Consider the following 27,900-nt stretch of genomic DNA (forward strand, 5'->3'; position numbering starts at 1 on the left):
GGGTGCTCTGTGGTAAAGCAGCAACCCCGACGCTCCCGCCACGGCTCTGAGGCGGCCGGGCCCGGCCCGCGGCCTGTGCGGCGCCTTCGCCTCTCACCGCCCCGCTAGGCCGCGGCGAGCGGCAGCGGGACAAGCGCTGTGACGGCCTCCAATCCCCTCATCCTCCGAGCGCTAGTAATAATAAAGTTATTAATTAAAATTTGAAAAGGAAAATAAATACTCGACGCTGACACTGAAGACAGGGCGCCGCCCGTCGAGCAGCCGCCGAGGCGCCGGCGAGGCCGATCGCGCCGCTAGGGGGCGCTGGCGGCGGCGTCCGCCGTTCTGCCACGCCCGTCTCTATGGCTGCGCCGGGGCACGTCCCACCCAGCCGGCTCCCGCCATGCCCCGCGGTAGTCACGTGCGGGGCGGCGGCGGCGCGGCCGTTGGGCTCTCGCGCGGCGGCGGGCGGGTCTCGCGAGAGGGGGCGGGGCGGCGCTCCCGGCTGTCAGCGCGATGAGGAGGCGCCGCCGAGGCCCCCGCCGCTGCCTCCGCCGGGCCGCGCCGCGCTGCCCGCCCCATGGCGTGTGAGAGGCCGGGGCCGCCGCCTGCTCCCGGCCCCGCCGCCCGCGCCTCGCAGGTAGGAGCGGGCTGGGCGGGGGGCGGCCGGCGCCGGGGGGGGGACGACGACGCGGCGACCTGGCGGGGCTCCGCCCGCCTCCCCCCCCCCTCCCTTCGCCGCCTCCCGGTGCCCTGCGGGGTCCCGGCGCTGTGGAATCCGGGCGGGGAGCGGGGCCGAGCCTCGCCCGCCCAGCGCGGCCTGTCGGCGCCCCCGCCCCGCCGGCAACCGGCCACCGCTGCGGCGCGGGGGAGGGGGCTGCCGGCTCCCGCCGCCGCCGCTAGGCCGCTGGGCCCAGCTGGGGGACGCGGGGCAGCCATTTGGTGGCGGCTCCGAAATGACGGCGAGAGCCGGGGCCGGGCAGGGCTGACAGCGGCCTGGCGGAGGGGGGCGAGGCTGCCGGGAGCCCCGCCGGGGCCGCGCCGTGCTCCCTGCGCTGGCAGCGGCGACCGTGAGGCGGTGAGGCCGCCGGTCACCTCGGCGGCAGCCCCCTCGGGCCGCCTCGGCAGACCGGTGTGCGGCGTCCCCCATTGCGGAGGGGAATCGCCCCGGTATCCCGGGCGTTCCCGCTCTGTGGAGCTCTGCTTTAGGGTGATGGTGGAGAGCAGCCATGGTGGAAAACAGGCCGTAGGACTGCACCCTTCGTGTCACGTTTGAAGTGGCTTAAACAAAAAAACCAAAACAACTGCGCAGGAAAAGTGTGTCTTGGCTCTGCTGATCCTTGAGGTGCGCTGGGGATTTTAAGTTAAGCATAGAAGTCAGCACAGCGCCCGGGAAAGGGCAGCAGTGTGACTGGAGAGGGATGAGAATTCAATTACCATCAGGGTTCGAAGTGGGATGGCATGCGTCTTTAGTGAGAGAAAATAATGACAAAATTTGGGCTGACGACCAGGAAAATTTCTGATGTAGGGCTGTTTAAGTGCAAACTTAGGATTTTGTTTGGGTTTAATTGTAATTCCTGCAGCTACTCCTGATCGTTCTTTCATGCTCATTATGTCTTAATGTTGAAACAAAAATTAAAAAGAGCCCTTCACATTACATGGATCTAAATTTGTAACTGTAGCAGAAAAGATCTTATTTTAAATGAGACCCTACAAGTACAATTGTAAATCTTTGAATCAAAATACTGTTCTTTGACCTTTGGTCTGTGTTAAACATCTGTGAAAATTCTAGAAATTAAGGCTTGTGTTGCTAGTATAAGTATTATTTCATGAAACACTAAATTCTTAATTTTTATAATTAATCACTTTCCCAAGACCTGCATGCCTTTTTAATGAACTTTTTCTTGTTTCTGCAATGTAAGCAAAGCTTTCCACAAGAAAAGGTTTCTTATTAACTTGTGTTCCTGTCTTGTTTGAGGTCATGGCCATTTCTCTCAAAAATATTAAATTCCAACAATTTCAGTGTCAGTGCTTGACACTGTTAAGTCCTAGTCTTGAGTATTGATCTCTTATTTAAGGCTTTGTTGATTTACAATAGATAGAATATTTACAGTATCCAGAGGGTAATAGCTAGTAGCATTTGTTTTGTTAGCTGTACGTTACATTTTGTTTGGTAAGATTTTGTCTACCCCTTAACGGGATGAATAGAAGTGGTCTCTCCTTACTGACTTGACAGTCCTAACAGAAGGGAAAAACTTTGTGGGCATAGTAAGCTATTCTGTACAAACTGTAAAAGGGCTTTCTGACTCCTATGGGACCCTCTGTTTTCTTGCTGATGTCTCAGAATGGAATTAGTATTTCATTAAAACTATTGGGAAAATGTTAGCATACGGAGTTTCTCTTTTGTGAAATGTATAGTTTAAGCATGGGTCTTGATTTAAAAAAAAAAAAAAGCATGGTGACCTAAGCCATACATGAGGGTTCTTATTCTCTGCAAATATTAATGGAGAGCAAGGAATTCTTGGTGTCTCTCTTCTTGAAGTAATTGTGTCAAAATAGATCTGCTTAGAAGTAGATTCCCTTCCTCTGCATTCAGTGTAAGTTCAACTGATTTTGGTGGCAAAGGAAATCTTTCGTTTATTTTCCCTTCAGTTAGTCCTGAAAAGTCAATACTGTTACAGGAGCTGAATTCATATCAAACTTGTGGCAAGGACAAACTCTCCTTTCAGTGACACCTATGAAACAGGAAAAAAAAGCCCCACAGTGGCATTACATAAGTACATAGGAAACTTTTCAAATCTAGTGAGAGGATATCTGCGAGAAGCACCCGAACAGGGACAAGCGAGTGTGAACTGTTGAGGATACACTGATGCTGGTGCTGACTGGGGGGGGATTTACCTCTGAATTGAATGAACTTTGGCAGTCACTGAGCAACTGTGAACTTAGATTTGTATCAGTGAATTGTACCACTGTTGATAGAGAATTATTCTTCAGCCACATGTTTTAGGGAAGGAGAGGGTGTGTAAGCTTTAATTTTTTAAGAAGGTAGCAAGTGAAGCATCCCATGGGTGTTTGGGTGAAACATGGTCTGGATAAAGAGATATATTCTAGTGTGTGTCAGCACGTTTTCTCTTGATGATAACTTTCTGGAGTTTAAATTGGGCTGTAGATATTCCCAATAGCATTAACATTCAGCGAAAAAATGGCATTGAAATACTCTCTTTAATAGTCATTAAAGACTCCACTTTATATATAGAATTTGCACGTGATATAAAGAGATTTACATGTGACAGATATTATAGAATGTAGAAATAAGCAAGTCCGCTCAGTAAAGAGGATTTATTTTGATTTCAAGCCATCAAAGCTGAATGATGCAAAGCTATTACGGGGATGGCCCTTTTCTAAGCCTTAATGAAGCTAGTTTTTTATATCTGTAGATGATGGCTGTTGAAAAGAAATTAATAAAAGATTCTAGCTCTTTCAGAGAATAATTTAATACTGATAATTTGATTATGTGGACATTAAGTTTTTTGACCCAGTCAGGATGCTTTCAGAACTATGTAACTTAGAAAGGAAGGCTTGAAAAAGGTACCTCCTTGTAGTGCAAACAAATTACTCATCTGCATAAACAGAAGATTATAATGGAGATGACTTCAAAAAAGATCTATGTGGTCAATATCAAGGACTCTTTAATTTAGTGATTAAAAATCAACCAAATTCTAAGATTTTGGCTTAAATCCACAGTGGGATTGTAATTGCACTAGCTTAATTTGTGAAAATGCCATATAATCCCACAAGTTTTTCAAGATTTTCCCTCATCTGTAGAGAAGACTTTCCTTTGTTCAGCACTGACAGAACTGCTCCGTGTCACATTATGAAACTCTCCTTCGTGCGTATCCTGCGAGGGAGCTGATGGAATCGGCCTGAGCAGAGCAGACCTAATGTGGAGCTGCGAGGCCGCCTCTTCTGCTCAGAAGCAAGGCTGCTGGCGGTACTGCTGCTTCTCTGCTTTTTTCTAGGCATTTGCCTAGCTATGGGGGAGCTGAGTTCAAGCCTTCAACTGTTACCTTGAAAAGGGGTGAAACTCACGTAGCTCACATTTTGGTAAATGCCCTAACTCCAAGCAATGTGCAGCCCTGAAGGGGATCACTGCCTGCCTCGTGTTCAACCTGTTTGGCTTTGAAGAGAGGAAGTTTTCTGAGGCTGAGACCCACACTCGCCATGCTATCTAGGAACTGGGGCATGTAGCTGGGGAAGAGGCACTGAATTTTTGTTCCTTGCTCAAAGAAGCATACTTAGATTTAATCCAATGACTGATTAGTAAAAATGCACAAATGATCTCTAAAAATGAAGTAAAATCCAAGTTGTCTGCTCGAGCAGCTGAAGACTAGGCCACGGTTGTCTTTTGATGAATATTCAGTCCTTTTATGTGTGAGGAATAGCTTCAAGGGGAGGGACTGAAATTGCCCCATCTCTATACGTATGTGTTTGGATGCTTCTTTGTAAAATGGAAACATGGGTTAATACTATTTAAAAGTACTTGAGTTTGTATCTCTTAGTGAAGGTGGGAAATCTGGCCAGTAAATTAAAATGAAAGGCAACGCCAGCACCACTAACTAAAGAACTCCCTTTCTCTATTTTTGTGTCAAGTTGTTGAACTACTGAGGTCGTTAACTTCTGGTGTGAAGTCTCTAAGCCTTGGATAAAGGTAGACTTTAAGATAAAGCATTGCCATCAGAATTTCTAATTAGCTAGTCCAGGCAATGTTCAGCTCAACATGCTGGCTCAGTATCGTGTCATGGGGTTCTGAAACCTCTCCTTGCCTTGCTTAATGAGTACCGATACTGAACTCAGGAGGCCAAGCGCCAGATGTTCGACATTGCTCTTCCTAGATCAAGCCCTCTGTCTTTAAAGGTTTGTTGGAATTCCTGCAGATTTGTGTCATGTCCCTGCCTTCAAAATAGCCCTTTATTATATCTGACAAAAATGTGCTAATTTTTGACTGGGTTTTGGTTGATTGGTAGATACTGATAGAACAGAAGAGTAGGCAGAACAGACGGATAAACTGCAGAGCCTGGTGCTGTAGCCTTTCCTGAGAAACGTGTGAATTTGGAAATTTTTCCAGATAGCAATTTTCATGGAATGTATATGTATTTCAGACATGAGGCATCTCTATCAGGTTTGCTCAAAATTGGTCCAGGTGTCCTGAAGTTTATGTGGGAGAGGAATATACTAATAAAACAGCATGATCACCTAAGCTTGGTTTCTTTAGGAAATCGGGATTAAATAATAGTTACCATGTCCAAAGGTTGCAGAGTTAAGTACAATGACTTGGATTAGTTATAGAGAGTGTCATGGGATTAGGTAGCTAAAAGTTAATGTAAAATAAGAACATGTAAATCTTACAACTTCCATCATTTGTAGATGGTACAGCTGTTTGAGGAAGATCATGGGGCTTCACCTTTCTCCTCTTCCACCCAATCTTCCAATTTCATCAAATATCCGGGTCTAAAATTATCATGAGAAAATCAATCATTTATCGTTGTTACTCCACTCCATTGCAACCAGTACCGCAGTGGGAAAATGTTGCTGTGTTAGAAACAGCAAGTTACTCAACTGTAATAGTTTTTATTTATTATGTATTTCTGAATTTAGGTTTATGTGTTTTTCAGTTTGTCATCTGAACTATTGCTTCTAATAGTATTACTATAAAATTTACTGTAATGGTACTATGTAAACATTTTTTTAAGTAAGGACTACCATGTCTTTTCAAACTGTTTACCTGGTATGTTTGGCCAGTTTCTGTACCGGCCATTGCTTTGGGATTTTTTTTGCAGGGTGCTTCTACTTTGACAGGGAAGAGAAGCCGCGTGTATGTTTAGAGACAGATAACGTGTCTGCCGGAAGGAACAGAGGGAGGGTAATTGCACTAACCGAGTATACTGCCCATTAAAAACAAACCCAAGCTGACTTGTAGTTGGCCTTCTTTATTACGCTCTCCTCCTTGTGTTTGCTCGGTGTAGAGCACTGGAGCAATTTGTTCTTCAAGAGGACATCCCTGAAATACATTGTTTCTGACAAGGAGCAAGAATCTATTAAACATTTGCCTTATGCTTTTTGTAGAAGTTGACATGATAATTAGGAGATGTGAGGTTGTTTTCTGAACACACTGGAGTGCAAGAATGGCAGGGTAGCTGGCATGCTTAATAGAGTATGGAGTCTGCCTCTTATGGCTGCCTGAAGTTTTAGGAGTTGAGAGCTTTCCCCAGCTCTCTGCTGATTTAATTAGATTATTTTTCCTGTCAAGAAATCTGAAGGTCAACACATGCTCAGTAGAATCTGTCATTTATGATAATTAAACACACAGAGATAGATCTTTAAAAATCGGTGATGCACGCTTTAAGAATCTGTTGTGTTTCATTTCTATGCTGGTCGGGAAAACAAACTACTGTATTTTAAAAGCTTGTAAATAGAGAGGCGGCTGATCCTTGCAAGTCTCTGAAGTATCTGTGGAAACTGAATGTGGGTGCTGTCTCAGAGCAGGTTCCTGCATTTGAGGTAATTAATGAGCAGTGTGGAAATAGAGCCTGTTTATTAGGAGACTGACAGTGACCAACAATGTTTTAGCAATTGAGCTGTGTGTGTACGAGCCTCTTAAACTTTTCCCTGTGTGAGCTATGACAGTAGCACATTCCCAGAGTCCTCTTGTTTGGGCTCTTACCTGTGTCAGGCAGTCAGACAAGTGAAAAACCACCATCAGCAGTAGTGTTGGTGTTGGTATTTTGACATTTCTTGTAATGCTGGCGAAAAGCTTTAAGGGGAGTGTTTACTGTAAGGCTTTACAATTCCGCGCTTCTCTTGTCCTGCTGTTCTGGTAGGAAAGCTGAAGTAGATGTGCTAAGGAAATGGTGGGATTCTTTATAGTGGCGTTAAAAATCTTTCTAGGCGTGTTGGCTCATTGTTTGGTTTTGCTGTTATTTGTTTTCCTTTTGAATTTCCTTGGTTAAAAGGTGTACATAGCAATAGCAGATTAGAGGACTGCAATTTTTTTCATCCCTGCAAGAGCTTTGATTGTGCTTTCCTAGAAGTTGTATGAGAATCTGTTTTGTCCAATGCATGTGAATATTCTGGCTTATGTCGAAAGTGTTACCTCAGCAGTTTGGTTTTGAAGGGACAGGTTCAGCTTTCAGTTTGTTGTGTTTTACACTTGCTATGGGAATTCATTTGGGGGAAAAATCGCTGCATAATATTGAAAAGCTCACTGAGATAAGGACATCTTGTACAAGTATCCTGTTACTTAAAGGGCACTGAATGTTCATAGTACTAAATAGAATGTCTAAACAGATGGTCATAATTAACATAAAATACATCACCGATAGTCTGTTTGGTGTTCTAGTAATTATTTCAATGGTCCGATACTTCAGCATTAATTAAACTGTAGCACAGCCAACAATGGAATTGCAGTAAAGAGTTACCAAATTCAAAGCGGAGGGGCGATCTCAGCTTCAGCTTCCTCAAAACAATTACCATTTATTCCCATCATTGGAGGGGAAAAAAAAAAAGAAAAAAGAACGTTAAACATGTAATTAAAACAGTTGTGTATGTGCATTTCTAACAAGCTGCTAGGAGAAGCTTGTTCCTAGCCTTGAAGTGAACTAACTGGTCTCGAGGTTGCCAGAAAGTCACCACCATTGCACATTGCAAGAGGGTGGGGCTGCTCCGCGCCGAGGGGAAGCTGTGGATTTAATTCTTCATGACGAAAGCTTGAATGTAAACAGTTTTGGTGGACTTCTTAGGCCTGTTACCTTTTTCGAGATCATGCATTATATAAGATGGGATGTCTTTCACAACAATTTCTATAAATCCATGTTTTCTTTGCAATACATTTATGTAAATGATCTGCATGGTACTACTGCACAGAGTGAGATGTTTCAAGAGAAAAGACTTAATAGCAAGCCAACTGAAGTTATTGCTTGCCTTATCGTAAGTTTTGTTCTAAATATGTGGGTTTTCAACTCATCAGAGAGTTTCTCACTGGGAGTTCATGGAAGTGGAGTTGCGTTGTTGTGTCAGGCAGAGGTGTGAAAAGCAAAATTCAATACGGCGATCTCTGTCCCTGAGGGCTCCGATAGGTCCTTGGGAGAAAAGGAGGAAGTAACTCGAGAGAATCATAATACTAGAAACTAATGTCTCATTCTTTTAGTGTTTTCTTATGATTCTTAACTTTTGTTAATTGATTTGTTAATGGATTTGTCTTTCACAGAAAAAGAAAATGCGTCTGGTTGTTTGTTTGGTTTTTTTTTAAAAAAAAGCAAAGCTGTGTTTAGTTCAGTGGCTGAATAAGATCTGTAGAAGGAAGGCATTGTTCTACTTCACGGCAAATGGAAATAACATTTTAACTCCCCTGGGCCAAAAATAAAAATGTCTGTGTCTTCTACCCACCCCAGGCCCATTCTACAACCAGGGAGCATTTTCAGGGTTTTGAAAACTTGAGGTTAGATGAGATAGTGTGAGAGATGGTTACTGTGATTCATGCCTTTATGCTTTCTGTGCCAATAAATGTCTTCCTCTTCCTACGCTAAAGGTGTATTTAATCCTGTGAGAAGAATTTTAATGGCATTTATTGTGAATAGGTTCGACTACAATTTATGGTAGACTGCATTAACTCAGTTCATGAGCCTTTTTTGGTACAATTATTAAACTAACACAAAGTTGGGTTTTTGGAGTACTTCAACGTAAGAATTTGGTTTTGATTCTGTAAAATATTTAAATGGCGGTTTGATGTTTGTTTTTTTTTAATTAAAAATCATTCTAAATTACCAGAAAACATGTTTTAAATATTCTGTTATTCACTTACAGCTGCCAAAACATAGTACAGTGAAATAATGGTCTGCTAGCCTGCTAAACAAGTGTCCAGCTTCCACAATGCCTGTGCAGGCAGCTCAGTGGACAGAATTTCTGTCCTGCCCAATCTGCTACAACGAGTTTGATGAGAATGTGCACAAACCCATCAGCTTAGGTTGCTCTCACACTGTCTGTAAGACCTGCCTGAACAAGCTTCATCGCAAGGCATGTCCTTTCGACCAGACTGCCATCAATACAGACATCGATGTGCTTCCTGTAAACTTTGCACTCCTCCAGTTAGTTGGAGCCCAGGTATGATTTAAGCAGCTTTTTGTTTTGCCACTTCATGTTATTACCATTTACATGCCAGTTGCAATATGCGTGCTGATCTTTTTCCCCTTGTTTTAGTCCAAAAAAAAAATGGTAAGACTTTAACTTTGTAATATTTAGAAGTCCATATATACTCTAAAAGCAACCACACCATTTTCAGGACCAACCTCTTCTCATAAAACGAAAGCATTCTAATTGAAAGCTGAATTCTGGTTTAAAAAGGCTCTTGAACTGTGACTGGAGAAAAAAATATTAATTAGGAAACAGACAATTATCTGTCACAATTGTCATTAGAAAAGTGAACCTGCAGATTGCACTCATTTGTCTTATTCTCACAAGGAATCTCATTTCTACATGTCACATGTTCGAAAGTAGCTAGCTGTTTAACCAAGTTTCAGAAGTGTGTGTGTATAATTTTTATTTTTTTTTAAATATGCATGATGATGGCTTTTCAGTTGCGTTTTCAGACACTGGCTAATCAGGCCAGGAATGTTCCCGGTGCTGTCTCGTAGCAGTGGCAAAACAGCGATTATATAATCAGTACCGCACTTTATGGAGACTAAATAAGTCTGTTCACCTTCTGCTGATTCATATGCTTTTTCATGTTAAGTCGCTGTAACACCTGGGTGATGCAGTAAGAAGATGCTTTTTCCTTTGCTTTTTAATGTCTTATCACATGCCTTGATACAGCTATTGGCAATAACGCTATCAATGTCAAAGTGGTTTTGTTTCTCAAGTTCATATGTTCCTTTCATTTTTTGTTATTTCTAAGTTTGTGTCAGATCACTACCTTGATCTTGCAACATTCATTTTCCTGGTCTCCTGACTTGCAATGTCTTTCAAACAATTTAATGTATTTTGGCTAACACTCCCTCTATTTTCATTGTCTGACCTTGTTACTCTACTTTGAGGTTTTTTTCCACCAAGTTAAGTTTGCTAGTTCTTCTCTTTGAAGATTTCAGCATGCCCAAATTATGCTTAAATTTTTTTTAACTTTGCTTTTGATTTTTTCCTATTATTTTCTTGCCAGTTAATTTTGTCTTATAACTTCCCTTGTCTCTCTGTAGTAAATCATGCTGATCTTGTACACTGATCATCCCCTCAAATCGTGTGTTCTTCATTCATCTTTTAAGTACCTTCTCATTAGACCTTGGCTGTTGTTTTCAATCCTACTTTTGTTCTTAATGTGTTGAGTGCTAACAAAAATAACCTTTCATCACCCTGACCTCATCTTGAGTCCTTTTTGTATTGCTTATTACATTTTACTTACCTTGGGTGTGTGCTGTCTTTCACTTCTCTAAAAAGCAGTGTACATCTGCAACGTTATGTCCTTAATGGTAGCGGTGTTGGTACCGTCATAGGCATATCAGATAGGACAGCTGGGCATATGTAATTCTTCCACCCCCCTCCTCCCCCTTGCATTTTCTTAGGTACCTGATCATCAGACAGTGAAGTTGAGTAATGTAGGAGAGAACAAACATTATGAAGTAGCAAAGAAATGTGTTGAGGATTTGGCACTCTACTTAAAGCCATTAAGTGGAGGAAAAGGTAAGTCTCTACTGAACAATGGAATTTTGATATCGCTTACTTTTAACAGCATTGTGTTTTCAGCACTGATTTTAGATGTCAATGGGATAATCCTCTCATTTTTGTAAGAAATTCTCTCTTATGTCTTTAAAAGCTTATTCACACCTGTGACACTTAATATCTTTTTATTTTAGGTTTACTTTTTTTTTTTATTTAAGGGGCTAGGCTAACTTTGTACTAAAGCTGAACTTTCCTCAAAGGATGGGCTTGATGTCAACTTAAGACTTTAATTAAAATTCTTTTTGATAATGAATTACACAGAATTGCCTAAGAGAAGGGAAGATACCCGTGACTAGCATCCAAGTCCTGGAGAAAGACACATACTAGTAAACATTTTGTTTGTCTTATTCAGAAAAATTTGCCTGATTAGAAGCAATTAGTTTGCCTTTTCTCTCTTTCTTTGAAGGTGTTGCAAGCTTGAATCAGAGTGCACTGAGCCGTCCAATGCAAAGGAAACTTGTGACACTGGTGAATTGTCAGCTGGTAGAGGAAGAGGGTCGGGTTAGAGCTATGAGGGCAGCTCGATCACTGGGAGAGAGAACCGTTACAGAACTGATCTTGCAGCACCAGAATCCTCAGCAGCTTTCTGCCAATCTTTGGGCTGCTGTCAGGGCACGAGGATGCCAGTTTCTAGGACCAGGTAAGGTACCTGTAGAATCTGCAACAGCTGTACCTTTATGTAGCTGTACCATTCCTTAACAGAAAATTATTTGGAAGTTTCTTCTGTTCAGTTGAAGATGTAATTACTTCTGTTTTTCAACTTTTTGCCACAAAGAAAGGAGAAGGGGAAAAAAAATAGACAAGTTAGTAAAATCTGCTGTTTTAAAGTTTTGAGGGTTCCCCCCCGCCTTATGAACTGTTCTTCAAAATTGTGAGAAGTATTTAAAAAATCCTGTCAAAGTAGAGTAAATAAGCATGCTTTCTGCACAGTTTGTAATGCAGTGTAACTGTAACACAGGCTGAATGTACTGCTGCCTGTGATTAGAATTGGATAGGAAACGGCAAATGCTCTCTTGCTTACACTTTAGCTGTAAATACAGTGAGCCTAACTTTAGTTGCAGCATACTTTAAAATTAAAATTTATAATGAGCATGTTTATATCTTTGATAGAAACAGCAAATTCTTAGTTAAGAATGCTGCTGAAGCAAGCATAGAAATGAGAAGGAAACTCTTTTTAAACTGCAAGTAGTCCTCTTTTGATTCCAATAACGGATGATAGCATTCCTGTAGTGTTCCCATATCTATTTTATGCAGTTTCATAGAATCATAGAATGGTTTGGGTTGGAAGGGACCTTTAAAGGTCATCTAGTCCAACCCCCCTGCAGTAAGCAGGGACATCTTCAACTAGATCAGGTTCCTCAGAGCCCCATCCAGCCTGGTCTTGAATGTTTCCAGGGATGGGGCATCTACCACCTCTCTGGGCAGCCTGTGCTAGGGTTTCACCACCCTCATCTTGAAGAATTTCTTCTGTATGTCCAATCTAAATCTACCCTCTTTTAGTTTAAAACCATTATCCCTTGTCCTATTACAACAGGCTCTGATAAAAAGTTTGTCCCTGTCTTTCTTATAATCCCCCTTTAAGTACTGAAAGGCCACAGTAAGTTCTCCCTGGAGCCTTCTCTTCTCCAGGCTGAACCCTCTCTCAGACTGTCCTCACAGCAGAGGGGCTCCAGCCCTTGGAGCACCTCTGTGGCCTCCTCTGGCCCCACTCCAACAGGTCCATGTCTCTCCTGTGCTGAGGCCACAGAGCTGGAGGCAGCACTGCAGGGGGTCTCCCCAGAGTAGAGTGGAAGGTCAGAATCCCCCTCGAGTCCTGCTGGCCACACTGCTGGGGATGCAGCCCAGGTTGCAGGGGGCTTTCTGGCCTGCGTGAGCGCACATTGCTGGCTCATGCCCAGCTTTTCACCACCAGTAGTCATAGCTCTTTAAGTTTTCTGTGCTTAGAGCGCTTCTAAATACTTCGAAACTAGCAAATTTCTTAAAATGTTTAAAAAGCTTTTTTTTTTCTTATGATTAGTCAAATAAAAAGTAATAAGAATTTACATTCAAGGTGATTCAGATGCTCCTACTTACGGCGTTAATATATGATAGCCTGGCTGTTTCCTGGCAGAATATTTCACTTCCTATCTTTTATTTTTGTGCGTTAAAGCTATGCAAGAGGAGGCACTGAAACTTGTATTACTGGCACTGGAAGATGGCTCTGCACTCTCAAGAAAAGTTCTGGTACTTTTTGTTGTGCAAAGGCTAGAACCAAGATTTCCTCAGGCCTCTAAAACAAGCATTGGTCATGTTGTGCAGCTACTGTATAGAGCATCATGCTTTAAGGTAAAATACCAATGTTTGAAGTTTGTTCCTGTAAACTAGTGCAGCTCCAGAGAACCTGACCTAGAATTAGTATCTTTCACCTGTGAGATGTTATATAAATTCAGTTTCTACACATTTAAGTAATGTAGACTATAAGATTTTATCTAGAACTGTCATGAAGTATTTGTTGCATATTTAAAATTCCCTGCAAAAGGAACCAAGTGGTCACATGTGGAATTAGCCATTATAGATTCTGAAATTACTGCCCTCGTTATTAACTACTGCCCATCGTCTGGAAATTACCTGCCCTGAAAGAGGTGTGAAACCTGACTGTAGGCACTCCTAGCCTGCTTCAGGAAGTAGTGAAGTGTTTTAATATAATCACTTTTGACTTGATTTAGATTCGTAAGAGCTGGCCATAGCCAGACATGCCAGACTGGCCTGTGTGCCCTCAAAGCTTGGAATCCAATCCTAGCATTCTAAAGAAAACATTTGGAACACTGTGGTCCTGGGAGCTTCCCCAGCCCCAACAGCAGGTGTGAGAGAGGGACACCATACACAGAATGCTCTCAGCCTCAGCTCCAACGTTGTGTTCCCACACGTTTGTCATTCTCTCTCCTTTTTCTTTTGTCTGTATCTAGCCTCCTTGCACTCAAGAGGTGCTTTATTTTTGATATATAGGGGTAGGTTGTTTAAAATGAACAGTCCCAACTCTTTATATCTGGAGAAGAATGAAAAGTTAATTCAATGGGTCTTTTTTTTCTTTTGAATCACAGTTTAAAAACATGATTATCGCATCACTAAACTAAACATTAAAATAATGAGACCTGTTGCATTGCTCTCCTTTATGACAAATGTGTTCTGTAACCTAAGAATTATACTTAATATTTATAGTGGGCTCTCAGTTAAATATTCTGTTCTTTAAATGTCAATATCTTAAAATTTTTCTACCTTCTTATTATTTAAGTAACTTCTAGAGACTTTCCTTTTTCTTTAAGTCATCCTTTAGTAGCAAAAACTACTGGTAGAACTACTAAATATCTAACTGTATCTCCTGTGACTTAAGCAAATCTGATTACTTTCCTAGTTGGAAGTAGTGAGTTGGTATGGTTTTGCAGCTGTGATCCTGTAGAAGCTGGTGTTTCTGCCTGTGCACTGCTAGCTAAGTGGATGAATACATGGAAGAAAATGAAGTATATGCTAAATATACAAAAGCAATAATTTTGTAATTTGTGTTGTGTAACTGTCTTACGGACTTTGAGTTTTTTTGTTAAAGGAGGAGTATTTAACTATTACTATTTATTAGGTCACTAAAAGGGATGAAGATTCTTCTCTGATGCAACTTAAAGAAGAGTTTCGGAGTTATGAGGCTTTGCGGAGAGAACATGATGCCCAAATTGTTCACATTGCCATGGAAGCAGGACTTCGAATATCACCAGAACAATGGTCTTCCCTTCTTTATGGTGACTTGGCACATAAATCCCACATGCAATCCATTATTGACAAGGTTCGTCAAAGGGATGATTTTAATATCTTTGTAGGGTTAGATTTCACTGTTAAATGTTATAATAAAAATCCAAGAACTGCTTGAGTTGACTTTTTGTCTTTAGTCATATTAATTAAAACTAGAATGAAGGTTTTTTTCACCATGGTAGTGTATTCTTCATATGAAGACATTTTGGTTTTCAGTAGCTTAAGATTAATTCTGGTTTTTGTGTCTTATGATGAAGCTTCATAGGGCAGATTCTGAGCTGAGAAATAAAATTTCTCTCCACTGATACTCTCTATATGCCATCTGAAGACACGCAATTGTTTAGAAACCACTGTAATGAAAATCTCTTTAAGATTAGTAGTTCACAGTTGTAAGATGCAGCACACTAATGCTCACTTTGTTTCCAGCTCCAATCTCCAGAATCTTTTGCAAAGAGTGTACAAGAATTGACAATTGTCTTGCAGCGCACGGGGGATCCTGCAAACTTAAACAGGCTGAGGCCTCATTTAGAGCTCCTGGCAAACATAGATCCAAATCCAGGTATGCAAAGGAAGCTTTTTAAGCATTTCTTGATATTTTTCGTATCTAGCAAAGTAAATTATTAAGATGATAACCTCCATTCCTGGTCTCAAAATTCCCATTAATTAACATAGTATATCATAAACTCTTCTTCAGGGCCCTCTGAGTTCTGTCCTAGTACTTGGCATTTTGAAGTACTACAAGAGTTACCTCTTATTTATGATACTACTGGAGTTATTGACAGAAGCCTGCTTTTAATAATTTTAGATGCAGCGTCTCCAACATGGGAGCAGCTGGAAAATGCAATGGTCGCTGTAAAGACTGTGGTACATGGGCTGGTGGATTTCATTCAGAATTACAGTAGAAAAGGCCATGAAACTCCACAGGTAACTATATTCGATGGTTGCATTATATGTCTAAATATATATTTACTGAAAGATGTGACTGAAATATTTACAGCCTTTTCTGTGGAATAATTGATGACGCTGTTTTTTACTGTGTTCAAGTTTTGACAACTTAACATTTCTGAGTATGGAATGCAGTAGAGCTTGATGTAGTGAGATCCATACAATGGCATAGTACTTAGCCCATCAACGAGAAGTTTTCTTAGCTTTCTGATTAAAGGTGCAAAGTATAAAAACATATCATGAATGTGTTTTGTGTGTTTCAAGCCTATTTTTATGTAAATGTTTGTTAGATTGTAAGAGGAATGTCCTGTGCTTGTTTGTTTTTTTTTTCCCTAAAGCCACAACCAAATAGCAAATACAAAACAAGTATGTGCCGAGACCTTCGACAGCAAGGGGGATGTCCAAGAGGAACAAACTGTACATTTGCTCATTCTCAGGAAGAGCTTGAAAAGTGAGTGTGCAAGATTGCCTTTTTTTTTTCCTCTTTAATTTAAATCCGAGAAATCTCCATAGAATTTTGAAAACAATTTCTTCTGTACGTTTATTCATTTGGAAGGATTTGTGAATCTCTTGAAGTGACAACTCTTTACATGAAATTGAAAGTACAGTAAAGCAATGTCTGCAAACTAATTCAAGTTCTATTTTTCATTTTATGCCATATGAAGTAAAATTTCCTTTCCTGAAACTGAGTCTAGGCTCAGTGTCTGTCAGGGATTGGTTATATCACCTACAAGAGAGAAAATGTAATTAAATTTTAATTGATTAAGGAATAAAGTGAGTTATTTGAAGAGTATGTAATGTCTGCATTCTTGAAGCTGTTTTCACCCAAATCCATTTTCAAAGAACTGCAGAAGTGGATCTTCTAAGAGGGGAGGTGATCTTTGGTTACGAGGAAGACATTCATGTTCTATTTGCAGATTGTTGAAAATAAGCACGAGTTCTTGAAGTCTTGTAGTTTTTGGATATCATGTTCTTCTCAATCCCTTCTTTTTGCTAATTTTGCAAATACATTAAACTTAATAATAAGCACTTGTTAAATCATCTGTCTTTTGTGTGTGTTTGTATGTGTTTGTTTTTAGATATCGTTTGAGGAACAAAAAAATCAGTGCAACAGTGAGAACATTCCCCCTTCTAAATAAAGTTGGCGTAAATAGCACCGTCTCAACCACAACAGGAAACGTCATTTCTGTCATAGGAAGCCCTGAAGCAACAGGGAAGATGGTGCCAAGTACTAACGGAATAGCTACTCTAGAAAGTGGTGTTCCCCAGTTGATCCCTCGCTGTGCAGACACCTCCTTGAGAGCTTTGGAGAACACCAAGAAGGGAGGGAAGACTGGAGCCAATGGTCAGAATGTTTCTGGATCCCCTACAGAATCACTACCTGAAAAGTAGGTAACTTTTTTCATAAAGATAACTAAGCACAAGATTTTGCTTTTAGACCATCATGGAGTTTGTAGATGGCAAACGAGATGCTGAATTCTGGTCCTGGCTTGCAGTTGTTGCTGGTCCTCACTGGCTGCAGAGTAGTGCAAGATCTCGTACTGCAGTACAGATATCATTTTACAAAGTCAGTGGATTCAAATTGTCAGAGCCAGCATCGGTTGTTTTAGCTATTGAATGCTCCCATGCAGTATAGATAAAATGGTAAAACTCTCTTTTTATCTTTTATTCTGTTGTTCTCGGCCTGGTATCTTGCTTACTGTTGGGTTATTACATAAAAATAAAACAAAAATCTTGCACTCAAAATTTGACACTTCCTGAAACCGAGAAGGGTGCATGTAGTGCACATCCCTTAATAATCCTGGAAACCTTCTAGTTTTGGGGTTTTCCCTTAAAAAATTTCAGATGCTTCTGCAGAAAGCGCTGAGCCTCTACATAACTTTTCAAAGCCTTTGTCTTTACCAGAATACACTTTAAAATGGTATGTAAGCTTCTGAGTACATACCAAAACATTTATATCCACTTTTGAGTTCTCTTAGGAGAAAGTCTGAGATGTAATAATACTGTCAGTTTCGGGTACAAAAAATGAAATTCCAGAGGAAGTGACATGGCCCAAACTTTTACATTACATGGGAGTGTACAGAAAGAGATGACCAACTGAAATAAGTAAAGATCTGCTTAATGATTTCTTGGTAATCCTTTTCAGTAAAATTGGTTCTCCACCCAAGACTCCTGTAAGCCAGGCAGCAGCTACCTCAGCTGGTCCTCCTAATATTGGAACAGAAGTTAATTCTGTGCCTCCAAAATCCAGCCCATTTGTTCCCAGAGTACCCGTCTACCCTCCGCATTCTGATAATGTTCAATATTTCCAAGATCCCAGGACTCAGCTGTCATACGAAGTTCCACAGTACCCTCAGACAGGTGAGTGAGATAAGCAGTGTGTATGTTTATATTCAAGCAAAAATTAGGTGTTACAGCATCAGGTCATTCACAAGCTCTCAAAAGAAAAGATAGAGGTGTTCAAACAATCCTCTCCGAAGAAAAAAGAATAAGCCAAGTGTGAAATGGTTATTTATGGACCTTTGGAAGTACTTTTTTTAGCAATATAGCTTTTTATTTTAGAGACAACTGTTACTATATAAAGAAGTGCTGAAGATGCTGTCTTTTCAGTTACATAGTTATACCATAGGATCAATGGCAGAGAAACTCCATTTTCCGAATTGGGTCAAGGTGGTAAAGGGTCAGCACTACATCTGCAAAAATGGTTGTCATACATGAAATTATATTCCACAGAAATACGATAGGGTCAGTAACAGGTTTGTAAAGTGTGACTCTTCGTTCTCTAAAGGTACTTATCAACACTATTTACAGTTTTAGAACGTGTAAAATTCTGGGTCATTTGTGGTTACATTAAATATGCCTTTTTCCAATTTTCAAGGATATTATCCACCACCTCCAACAGTACCAGCTGGTGTGGCTCCCTGTGTTCCTCGCTTTGTGAGGTCCAATAACGTTCCAGAATCCTCCCTCCCACCTGCTTCCGTGCCATATGCCGATCATTACAGTACATTTCCCCCTCGAGATCGACTGAATTCTCCTTACCAACCTCCTCCTCCGCAGCCGTATGGACCAGTTCCTCCTGTCCCTTCTGGAATGTATGCTCCAGTTTATGACAGCAGGCGCATCTGGCGCCCACAGATGTACCCACGAGATGATATTATTAGGAGCAATTCTTTACCTCCCATGGATGTGATGCACTCATCTGTCTATCAGACATCATTACGTGAGAGATACAACTCTTTGGATGGCTATTACTCTGTGGCTTGTCAACCTCCAAACGAACAGAGGACTGTGCCTTTACCGAGGGTAAGTGAGAGCCAGAAAGGGAAGGATGTAGTCTTGGTTCTGAAGGTCATTACTGAGAAGTTGGTAAATAATTAGCATAGACCTCATCTGTTTATTTGGGGTTAGAGTGATCAAGACATGTGACCTGGACAAAGTTCTTGTTTTGTTTTTAAACTTAATAAAATGGGCTTGTAAAATAGACCGCTCAAATCTGCCTTAGTACCAGAGCCCCTCTGCCTCTTTAATTCCCATGCATGTTGCTTGAATTAGTTACATATTTAAGATTTGCTATACATAGGCCAGCTTCTCCTCCAAATCCTTGTGGAATTCTTCTAGTGATAGCAATGGAAGGTTACACACCCAAGGGAATTTGGGGGTCAAGTGTGTCCCCTGCAAGTATTTGCCTTCTGATTAGAGTACGATAGGATATACAGTCCTATATTTATTATTGCTAGGAGCCTTGTGGTCATTTGAAGACTGGTTATGATGAGCAATTAAGACGGAAGCCGGAGCAATGGGCACAGTACCACACACAGAAAACTCCTCTGGTATCGTCAACCCTTCCTATGGCAACACCATCTCCAACACCACCTTCTCCTCTCTTCAGTGTAGATTTCAGCACAGAGGTGGGAAGCCAGAGAACTTCTTTATTTTCCCTTCCTCTTTCTGTAAGATGCCATTTAATATTTCTAATAGAGAGTTACTACCTGCCATCTATTGTTCGTAAAATTAATTTAATCTTCTAGCAAAAGGAAAGTAGTATCTAGTAGTGAATGCATTCAATTTGGTGATGCTAAACACGATTGCTGAAAAAAGGTCAAGAAGTGAAGGGATTCAATTTAACCTTACTAAAGAAAATGTAATTTTATTGAACCAGCTTTGTGAACCTCCACGTTTTTGTGTAGGGAACAACAGTTGTTTTCCATTAAGAAGGACTTTCCCTTTTATACTCCAAATGGTATTAGGACATGATGAGTAGACTGAAACAAGCTGCAAATGCTTGTCAAGTCCCAGGGAGTACATATCCCTTAAAAGTGGCAAAAGGCATTGGTAGAATATTGTGTACGTGTGTGATAAGTTCTGTAAACAAGAATGGAATAGAAAAAAAAATCTTGTGACTTTTATTTTCTGTATGTGTAAATTAAATGCATCCAAGAAACTAGTTTGAGACCCATGGTGCCAAGCACTCTTCGCTGTGATTTGACAGGTCCCTTGGTCATATTTGAGGTGTTTGAAAGTATTCAGAAAAGGTCCTGTAAGGTACTTGAAGTCCCTTATGGGTACATTCAGGGTAGATCAGGATTTAGTCCTTTTCATCCAGATTGGAGGGTTCCAAGTTGTACTTCTGTCTGCCACTGGCTTATACATTAAAGGGAAATGCATGGCTTCCTCTCAACTTAATTACTGTAAGTATTTGCCTGAAGAAACCTGCTACTAACGTAGTGACACTGATTTCAGTCTCTCATCTTGGCAGACCAGGTAGTTACTTGCCTGCCTTTCTTTGACAGTTGTCAGCTGCAGTGGTTTAAAATTTGACAGAATGGTTATGTTGTCCCTGAATTGAGTCTTGAATACAGCTAGAACTCCTTGAGTGACTTTTGAGATAATTCAGTGAAATAGCAGTAAATGTCTTTTCTTATTTTAAGACTGAATTCCCTATTTTTATTATTCACTGCTTATTTATTCCCTTTTCCATAGTTCTCGGAGAGTGTCAGTGATTTGAGTGGAACTAAATTTGAGGAAGACCATCTCTCTCACTATTCACCATGGTCTTGTGGCACTATTGGGTCTTGTATAAATGCTATCGACTCAGAGCCCAAGGATGTGATTGCCAATTCAAATGCCGTGCTAATGGTAGGGGTTTTCTGCATGTTATCTCATTAGTGTAATGATACTTACATGCTGAAACGTCTTCTGTTTGGTTAACAAGCCTTTTTTTTTTTTTAAGTTGATAGTTTCTATTCTTAGTATTTTAAAGTAGTTTTGCCCATTTGAAGTTGTTTGGAATATCTTTTCCCAGTTCTGTAAATAAACAATCTGTTTACTTCAGTGACAGAATGTAGTGCCATGAATGAAATTCTCAGATGTCTGAAACAACTATTTTAATAACAGATCTCTGTAAATCAAACTTGTAACCAAAATATTTTGAGTAGATGGTCTGTAAACTGACAAGAATTCATTAATTTTAAGTATGTTCTCTGATTATTAGAATGGATACACATTTTTGACTTCTTAATTTTGTTTGTCGCTCTTCAGAGTTCTTTATATGAATGTATATGTGTACGCACATATCCTTACAATTTCTGAGGCACCTAAAACAGTCTCAGAATACGTTGCAGTGGCAGTCTTGACTGGTTAATACAAGGTCATTGTGGCCACTTCAGAGCACGTGTTTCCACTGCAGGAACACATTTTCTATTTGGCTTAAGTACGATGGTCCATCCTGTATGAATGAATCACTGGCCTTTTCAGGATTCTATGATTCATTACGTTGCCATTATTTCAGAAAATCTTTGATTTGAAGCTAATCCCAAGAGCAATATACACTCACAGAGAAAAGCTGAAACACTGTGGACCCAGGATAATCAGCGTGAACTTAATCTTGACTGCTTTGTACCTACAGAGAATCTGTATGAACTGTTTTCCTAGATTATACCTCGTACTTGGTTGGAAGGCACTTTCTCCTTTAATAAACAGTTTAATGCCAACAAATCTGTGAAAATAAAATGCAACTTATTTTTTATCACCCAATTTCCATGAGAGAAAAAAAGCTAACTGAAAGACTTCAGGGGACAAAAAATATGTAGTATGAATCATGGAATACATCTTCTGTCTGGAGGGGCAAGAGCTCATGCTTTTTGGAGACCTTCTGCTATATAGGGTAGCAGGTTACCTTTATGTTCTATGAAACAAGCGTAACCAAATCTCATCCCAAGCCTTCTTTGATACTGCCTCCTTCAAGTATAGGAAACAGTACTGAAGGAAGCATACTAGAACTTTTTCTACCTGGAAGCAAAAGCTTGGAAAAGCAAAATTATTTCGTCTAATACTGTCAATAGCTTTCTTATGGTCATTTTGCCATTAAAGGGCAATAGTTAAACCATTGAGGCCCATCTTGGCTCTCCAGTTGGACAGATTTTCAGCATTGTATTCAGCAACAATAGTCAGAAAGTTACTGACTTATGAATCTGAATAACTTCAAATGAGTCCATGTATCTTCTGTGTCCTAAATGTGTAGGATTTGGACAGCGGGGATGTTAAAAGGAGAGTACATTTGTTTGAAACTCAGAGAAGGGCAAAGGAAGAAGATCCTATAATCCCATTTAGCGATGGACCGATTATCTCCAAGTGGGGTGCAATCTCCAGGTCATCCCGCACGGGTTATCACACGACAGATCCTATTCAGGCCACTGCTTCCCAAGGAAGTGCTACGAAGCCCATCAGTGTATCAGGTACAAATACGCTTTGTATGACAATGTAGCACACATGATGAGTGTTTCATCCTGTTCACGCTTACTACAGCAATGAAGATGCAAAGAGATAAAACACCTGATTATCCCACTTTAAGAACAGAGAAGATAGTGAACGGTATCTTAATTTGTTACAGATTATGTCCCTTATGTCAATGCTGTTGACTCAAGATGGAGTGCCTATGGCTCAGATTCTCCTTCATCAGCACGTTATGCGGAACGGTATGGAGTTTTTTTCTCTTAAAAGCATTTTCCACAGCTTGCTGTTCTTCAAAATCCTGCATGTGGGGGGAAAAGAATCTGTAACTATTAATAGACGGTCTTAATTTTAAAGATTTTTTTCCGATCCAGCATAAAGCCTTGGAAAAACTACATTAAAACTTGTGTAGTCTTTAATACTTAATGCAGCTAGTAATACCCAATTACAAGCAACATATTCCTTGAGAGAACTAATCAAAGAATTGGAGTCAGTACTGCCAAGCTGTCATGTCAGAATCTGCGATCTTGAGTAGTTTCCCTGAAGTTTTCTTGCCACATCTTACCCATATATAAAATAAAGATGTTTGCTTCATGTAATGTCTTGGGGTATTGTGAGCCCCAGGGAAGATGAAGAGTGCTTTATCTTAGTCACACAGTTTCTGTCCAGAAGTCTATAACATCAACAGACTAATGAAGTTTACGGGGCCTTTGATGTAGAGAACTTGTTTTTAATTCCTATTTTTGCCTTCTTTCTCTTAAAGGGACAGGTTCATAGTTACAGATTTGTCTGGTCACAGAAAGCATTCCAGCACTGGAGATCTACTGAGTATTGAGTTACAGCAGGTAAGACCAGATATTATACCATGTGAGTTTTTTTAATTTAAAAAAAAAAAAAAAAGATTTAGTAAAACGAACTGAAAACAGTACAATTGTCAAAATGATCAATAAGGGTTAACTAGATGCTAGTACTGCAGCACTTAGTATGATACATAAAGACTGCTAACATGAGCTGTTCCATTGACATCAGTGAGGCCATTTTTGGGAGAAAGTGGTGGGCCTGATAAATGTCAGCAAATGCAGAACAAAATAAATGCGGTGCATGAAAGGAATACATAGTTATCCATCTAGCAAAAGAACTGTTCTTTTTGTAAACTGGTTTATTTTGCCATTTGACAACACGTGGTTTAAGTGTAGTTGTTGGTAATGGATATGTTTCTTTCCATAGGCCAAAAGTAACTCGTTATTACTTCAAAGAGAGGCGAATGCACTAGCCATGCAGCAGAAGTGGAATTCTCTAGATGAAGGCAGTCGTCTTACCTTAAATCTTTTAAGCAAGGAAATTGATTTGAGGAATGGTGAGGTAAAGAAAGGGGTAATTGGGATGAAACAAATCTTTGTGGTTTTTTGTATATGCATAAGTGCATGCATTTTAACTAAGAGTTAAAATTCTTAGTCCTAACATTCCCAAATATTTATAACACGTTTTGTGCAAGTTAAGTCACAGTTGTTGTTGCACCTAGTTATTTCCCTGAGATCAAGTAGGTGCACCTGCTATGCTGCTGCTCTAATCATCCATTTACAAAATTGGAAGAATGTGACAATCCATTTTCATGCAATCATTACTTTTAGTTCTATTTGTACGTGTTATAAATCTAAACATTCTTTCCATGGACTATATAGAAATTTCTACTTCAGTACTCATTTTCTCTCTATGTTTCAGTACCTTAATGTGATTAGATTTAGCTTTGTATCCTGTGCTGTCTATGCCCAAAGTTCTATTTATGTCTGAATAGCTCTTTTGTATTGTAGAAATATTGCGTCCTAGAAATGCATCTTCTGTCTTCACTTTAATACTTGAGTGTTGTGTCAAACAGGTGAAAAGCCAACTTGATATTTACAGAACATATGAATTCTTTTTTTAGACTGATTATACTGAAGATTGTGCAGACGCAAAGCCAGATCGAGACATTGAATTGGAGCTGTCAGCCCTTGATACAGATGAACCTGATGGGCAAGGTGAACAAATTGAAGTAAGTACAAGACTCTGTGTGTCTAAAGAGGTCACTGGGTGCTTTCATTAGTTATTAAAAAACCTCTAAAATTTCTTTGTGAATTAGTAGATTAAGTTGACAGCAAAAGCCTTTTGGTTTTAGTCTTTGTAGTGATGTCAAACGTTTGCCTTATTTTAACACTAGGGGTCTCATACTTCTCATTCAGATACCTGGTGGTTGATATTACTGACATTAAAGCCAGCTCACTGTTCTTTGTCATAGCTTTCAGCTTTTTGCTCTTTATATTTTGATAGCATTAGTAATGATGGGGAGTCTGTTCCTTTCCCCTTCCCCTCCAGTATTGCAACTGTAGTTAGGAATGTTTTACATTGAAGCTCACATTTAAATGTGATTGTTTAAATTAAACTTTGTGCTCACCTGGTTCTAATAGTAAAGTCATTTAAATTATTTTAATCCAGTGTTGTTTTGTTTCCACTACTGCTTCATTGTTTGTAATTCTGTGCATCTACCCCAGTTTCTTCTATTCTATTTCTTCCTTTGCTGTGCAGTCATAAAACATTCTGGTGTTCATTCCAGGCATTAGGATCAATTGTCTTTTTTTTTTTCTAAAGCATCATACACTTAGATGAAAGGAAGGTTCTTATCTGGAACATATTCCATAATCCATTCCAGTACTGGCCACAGCTTCCGTTTGCCTGTGGTATGTGATGCAGTACTGTAGTACTAGCTGTGAATCGCCATTACGTGAATGGAAGGACCTTTATCTTTAGCCTTTCCTCTATTCCTAGCTATTGAAACAGCCCACACTGGATTCATTGCCTCCTTTGTATCTCACCTGATAAACCATTTTTTAGCAACTGATGTTTTATACTACTGTTGTCATTCACTGCCATCTTTGAATAATTATTTTTTCCTTTTCCCTATAGTAAAATGTGGTAGACATTCCAATAGTATGAAATAAAAATGAGGAGTCTTATGATGAGACACCCATTTCCATCAGCTTTATGTAGTGGAACATGATAGGAAAACTTGAAGCTGGTAGCGACAGTATTGATGGACATTTCTCCTTTTCTCCTATAGGAGATTCTGGATATACAGCTAGGTATTAGTTCTCAAGATGATCAGCTGCTCAATGGAACAACTGTAGAGAATGGGCACCCACTAAAGCAGCACCAGAAAGAATCTATGGAACAGAAGAGACAAAGTTTAGGTGAAGACCTTGTGATTCTGTGAGTGTTAGACAAAACAGCAGTGTCTGCCAGTATTAGACAAACAGCAGCATCAGAATAGTTGAAGCATGATTGTTTAAGGATGAACGACGTACCCACTCAGACTCGGATTAGACATCTGCATTGTGCACACATGGTGAAGTGAGAAGAACCTGTTCAGAAATAGAATTAGGTCACAAACATGAAAGTCACAGGATGGTACCATTGTTCGTATGCATTGTTGTAATCGTATCTACTGAAATGTGTCACAGCTGTTAAAAATACCTTTCACATTCAGTAAGCAAAAAATGCAAAAGTATTTTTATAGCTAACAGAAATTAAGAAAAACTTCAAACGGTTAAATGTCATACTGTTTGCACAAATCTCCATAGAGAGGTAGTTTTTAAAATACACTATTTTAGGTTTCTATGTTCTGTAGTCTTTAATGTGTAATGCAGCCTTTGAAAATGAGGCAGACTGCATTTGACATCTTGAGCGTACCGTTCCATAGTAAGATGTTTAGCCTGTTGCTAAAAACGAGTTTATGTCAGTATTTATTTAATGCACACAATTCAGTTCCGGATACTTGTGCATGTACTTGTTTAATATTTGTGTAACTTATTTTTCTCCTCAGGGAGGAGCAGAAAACAATCCTGCCCGTAACTTCTTGCTTCAGTCAGCCGATCCCAACATCTGTTAGCAATGCAAGCTGCCTGCCCATCAGCACCGCAGTCAGTGGTGGCAGCCCCAGTTTGAAAACTGCTCACATTATGTCTGAGGATAAAAATGACTTTTTAAAGCCTGTTGCAAATGGCAGGATGGTTAACAGCTGAAAGGCATTCATCTTTCCAGCTTGTGACCACACCATGGAAGCATTTACACTAGCTTTTTATATATATAATATATATTATATAATGTATATTTTTTTTAAAAAAAATAATATTGGGGTCATGCATTTCCTGTGGACTCTTTGATACTTCAAGCCCCTCTCGCATTAGCATTCTGAAGAAAAAAAAAAACTTACTTTACTAGAGTAAGGCGTTCACTTTCCACAAATGAATGGAATTTGGACATTGTTTTACTTAAGCTTAAAGCAGCTTTTTATGAGTTTGTAGCAATCCGGTGCGGTATCTGAGCCATTCTTGTTTAAAATGGCTTCTGTAGAAAACTAACAACTCAGTTATTTAAACTAGCAGGATCCTACGATGATACATCTAGTGAAAGGAAGACTAACTTATTTGTCTCTATTTTGTTTCATGAGAGAAGAACTTGTGTCTTGTTGCAGCTGCTTTTTCTTTAGTTGTGGAACTTTGCATGGAGTATTGTTTCCTGTTTGAAGACTGAGAGGTGGAGATTTGGACTTGAGACTTTTACAGGGTTAACACACCATTAGCTTTGCACTGCTGCGTTACTTGCAGGTCTGTGGTGCAGTGCTTTGCTGCAGCTTTTTGTTTCCGGATTTTTCCCCCTGCCAATTTCTGCTTTAGTACGGTAGATACACATACACATGCGACTTGTCCAAGTAAAGTTATCAGAAGTAAACCAAGTGCCTAAGTCCTCCAGCTAATGTACTAGGTATTGATTTCCCCAAGTCAGATGTGAAACAATTTTCAACCATTTTGAGAGGTTATGCACTAATGCAACAGCAATTTTGGGTTTTGGGTGGCTTTTTCTTTTTTTTTTTTTTTAATTAATGGTTCTCAACTTGGAGATTATAGAATTCAGATGACTTGGCAAAAAGTATCAGGTGCTCTTGGCTTTCCTTTGAAAACCCTGTATGTAGTGTTTGCACTGACTAACAAGATGGTATTGCTGTTTGTACTGTTTTGTTTTTAATTTAATCTAAATATTGGGAATTTAAGGCGGTTGTATTACCTTTGTTAAATGTTGTTAATCATGATTTTGTATTCAGGTTTAATTTTTGCTTGTTCAGTGGCAACTTATTTTCAAAGACCTTGAAAATACATTAATATAGCATTATCTGACCTTCAGAGTACTGAAAAGTGTATGAATTTATGCCCTGTTAAGATGTGACTGAGAATCATGTTATACGTGTCAACTGAAAATTGGTTTTCATAAATACACATGAACTAGAGCCCTGGGCATATTTTTTTTGAGAAGCTTAAAAATCCACTTTTTTTTTAAAAAAAAAAAAAAAAGCAGGACTCTCCCTACTGATGATTGCTGTCTTCTTGTTTGTCCTCTTACTTTTCTTTGTGACAAGTTTTACGTTTTTTTTTTATGTTTTTATTAACTTCTGTGAAGTTGTTTACTCTGAAAATTGTACTGGAATATTTTAAGCCAAGCTGATCTTTCACCAGGTGTACTGCATGTAAGGGCTTTTCCTGCTAGCAAAATGCTTAAAGAGGATCATGTTACTGGTCGTCTGAGTTGTTATTTTACAAAATCACAGCTATGTGGTCGGGTAAGATTTTGATAACTGTTTTGTGCACGCTTCTGGGGGGTGGGGGTTGGCATTTCCCT

At 39.8% G+C, this 27,900-nt stretch overlaps 1 protein-coding gene and 1 non-coding gene across 7 annotated transcripts; both read left to right on the forward strand.

Annotated features, from left to right (window-relative positions):
* The first annotated feature begins 418 nt into the window (after positions 1-418).
* RC3H2 (ring finger and CCCH-type domains 2) lies at positions 419-27,786 on the forward strand. 6 transcript variants are annotated; one of them, XM_063352966.1, is made up of 21 exons: positions 420-619; positions 8,839-9,135; positions 10,584-10,701; positions 11,147-11,380; positions 12,890-13,065; positions 14,351-14,551; positions 14,944-15,076; positions 15,323-15,441; positions 15,801-15,913; positions 16,542-16,850; positions 17,609-17,823; positions 18,341-18,768; positions 19,203-19,373; positions 20,446-20,601; positions 21,986-22,199; positions 22,355-22,439; positions 22,958-23,039; positions 23,422-23,556; positions 24,119-24,226; positions 25,289-25,437; positions 26,051-27,786. In XM_063352966.1, the coding sequence occupies exons 2-21, from the start codon at positions 8,905-8,907 to the stop codon at positions 26,247-26,249; spliced, it is 3,576 nt and encodes a 1,191-aa protein (XP_063209036.1). In that variant the 5' UTR covers positions 420-619; positions 8,839-8,904; the 3' UTR covers positions 26,250-27,786. The 6 variants fall into 6 exon arrangements, with proteins under 6 accessions (XP_063209040.1, XP_063209042.1, XP_063209036.1 ...); XM_063352971.1 differs by having other exon boundaries at positions 421-619; positions 25,289-25,418; positions 26,051-26,225; XM_063352967.1 differs by lacking the exon at positions 420-619 and adding an exon at positions 1,191-1,324.
* On the forward strand, positions 14,746-14,859 carry LOC134523956 (small nucleolar RNA SNORD90). The gene has a single exon (XR_010073449.1). It is a non-coding gene; the product is annotated as a small nucleolar RNA SNORD90 (small nucleolar RNA).
* Positions 27,787-27,900: the final 114 nt, after the last annotated feature.

The sequence above is a fragment of the Chroicocephalus ridibundus genome, chromosome 15, assembly GCF_963924245.1.
Source record: "Chroicocephalus ridibundus chromosome 15, bChrRid1.1, whole genome shotgun sequence".
NCBI classification, from domain to species: Eukaryota; Metazoa; Chordata; class Aves; order Charadriiformes; family Laridae; genus Chroicocephalus; species Chroicocephalus ridibundus.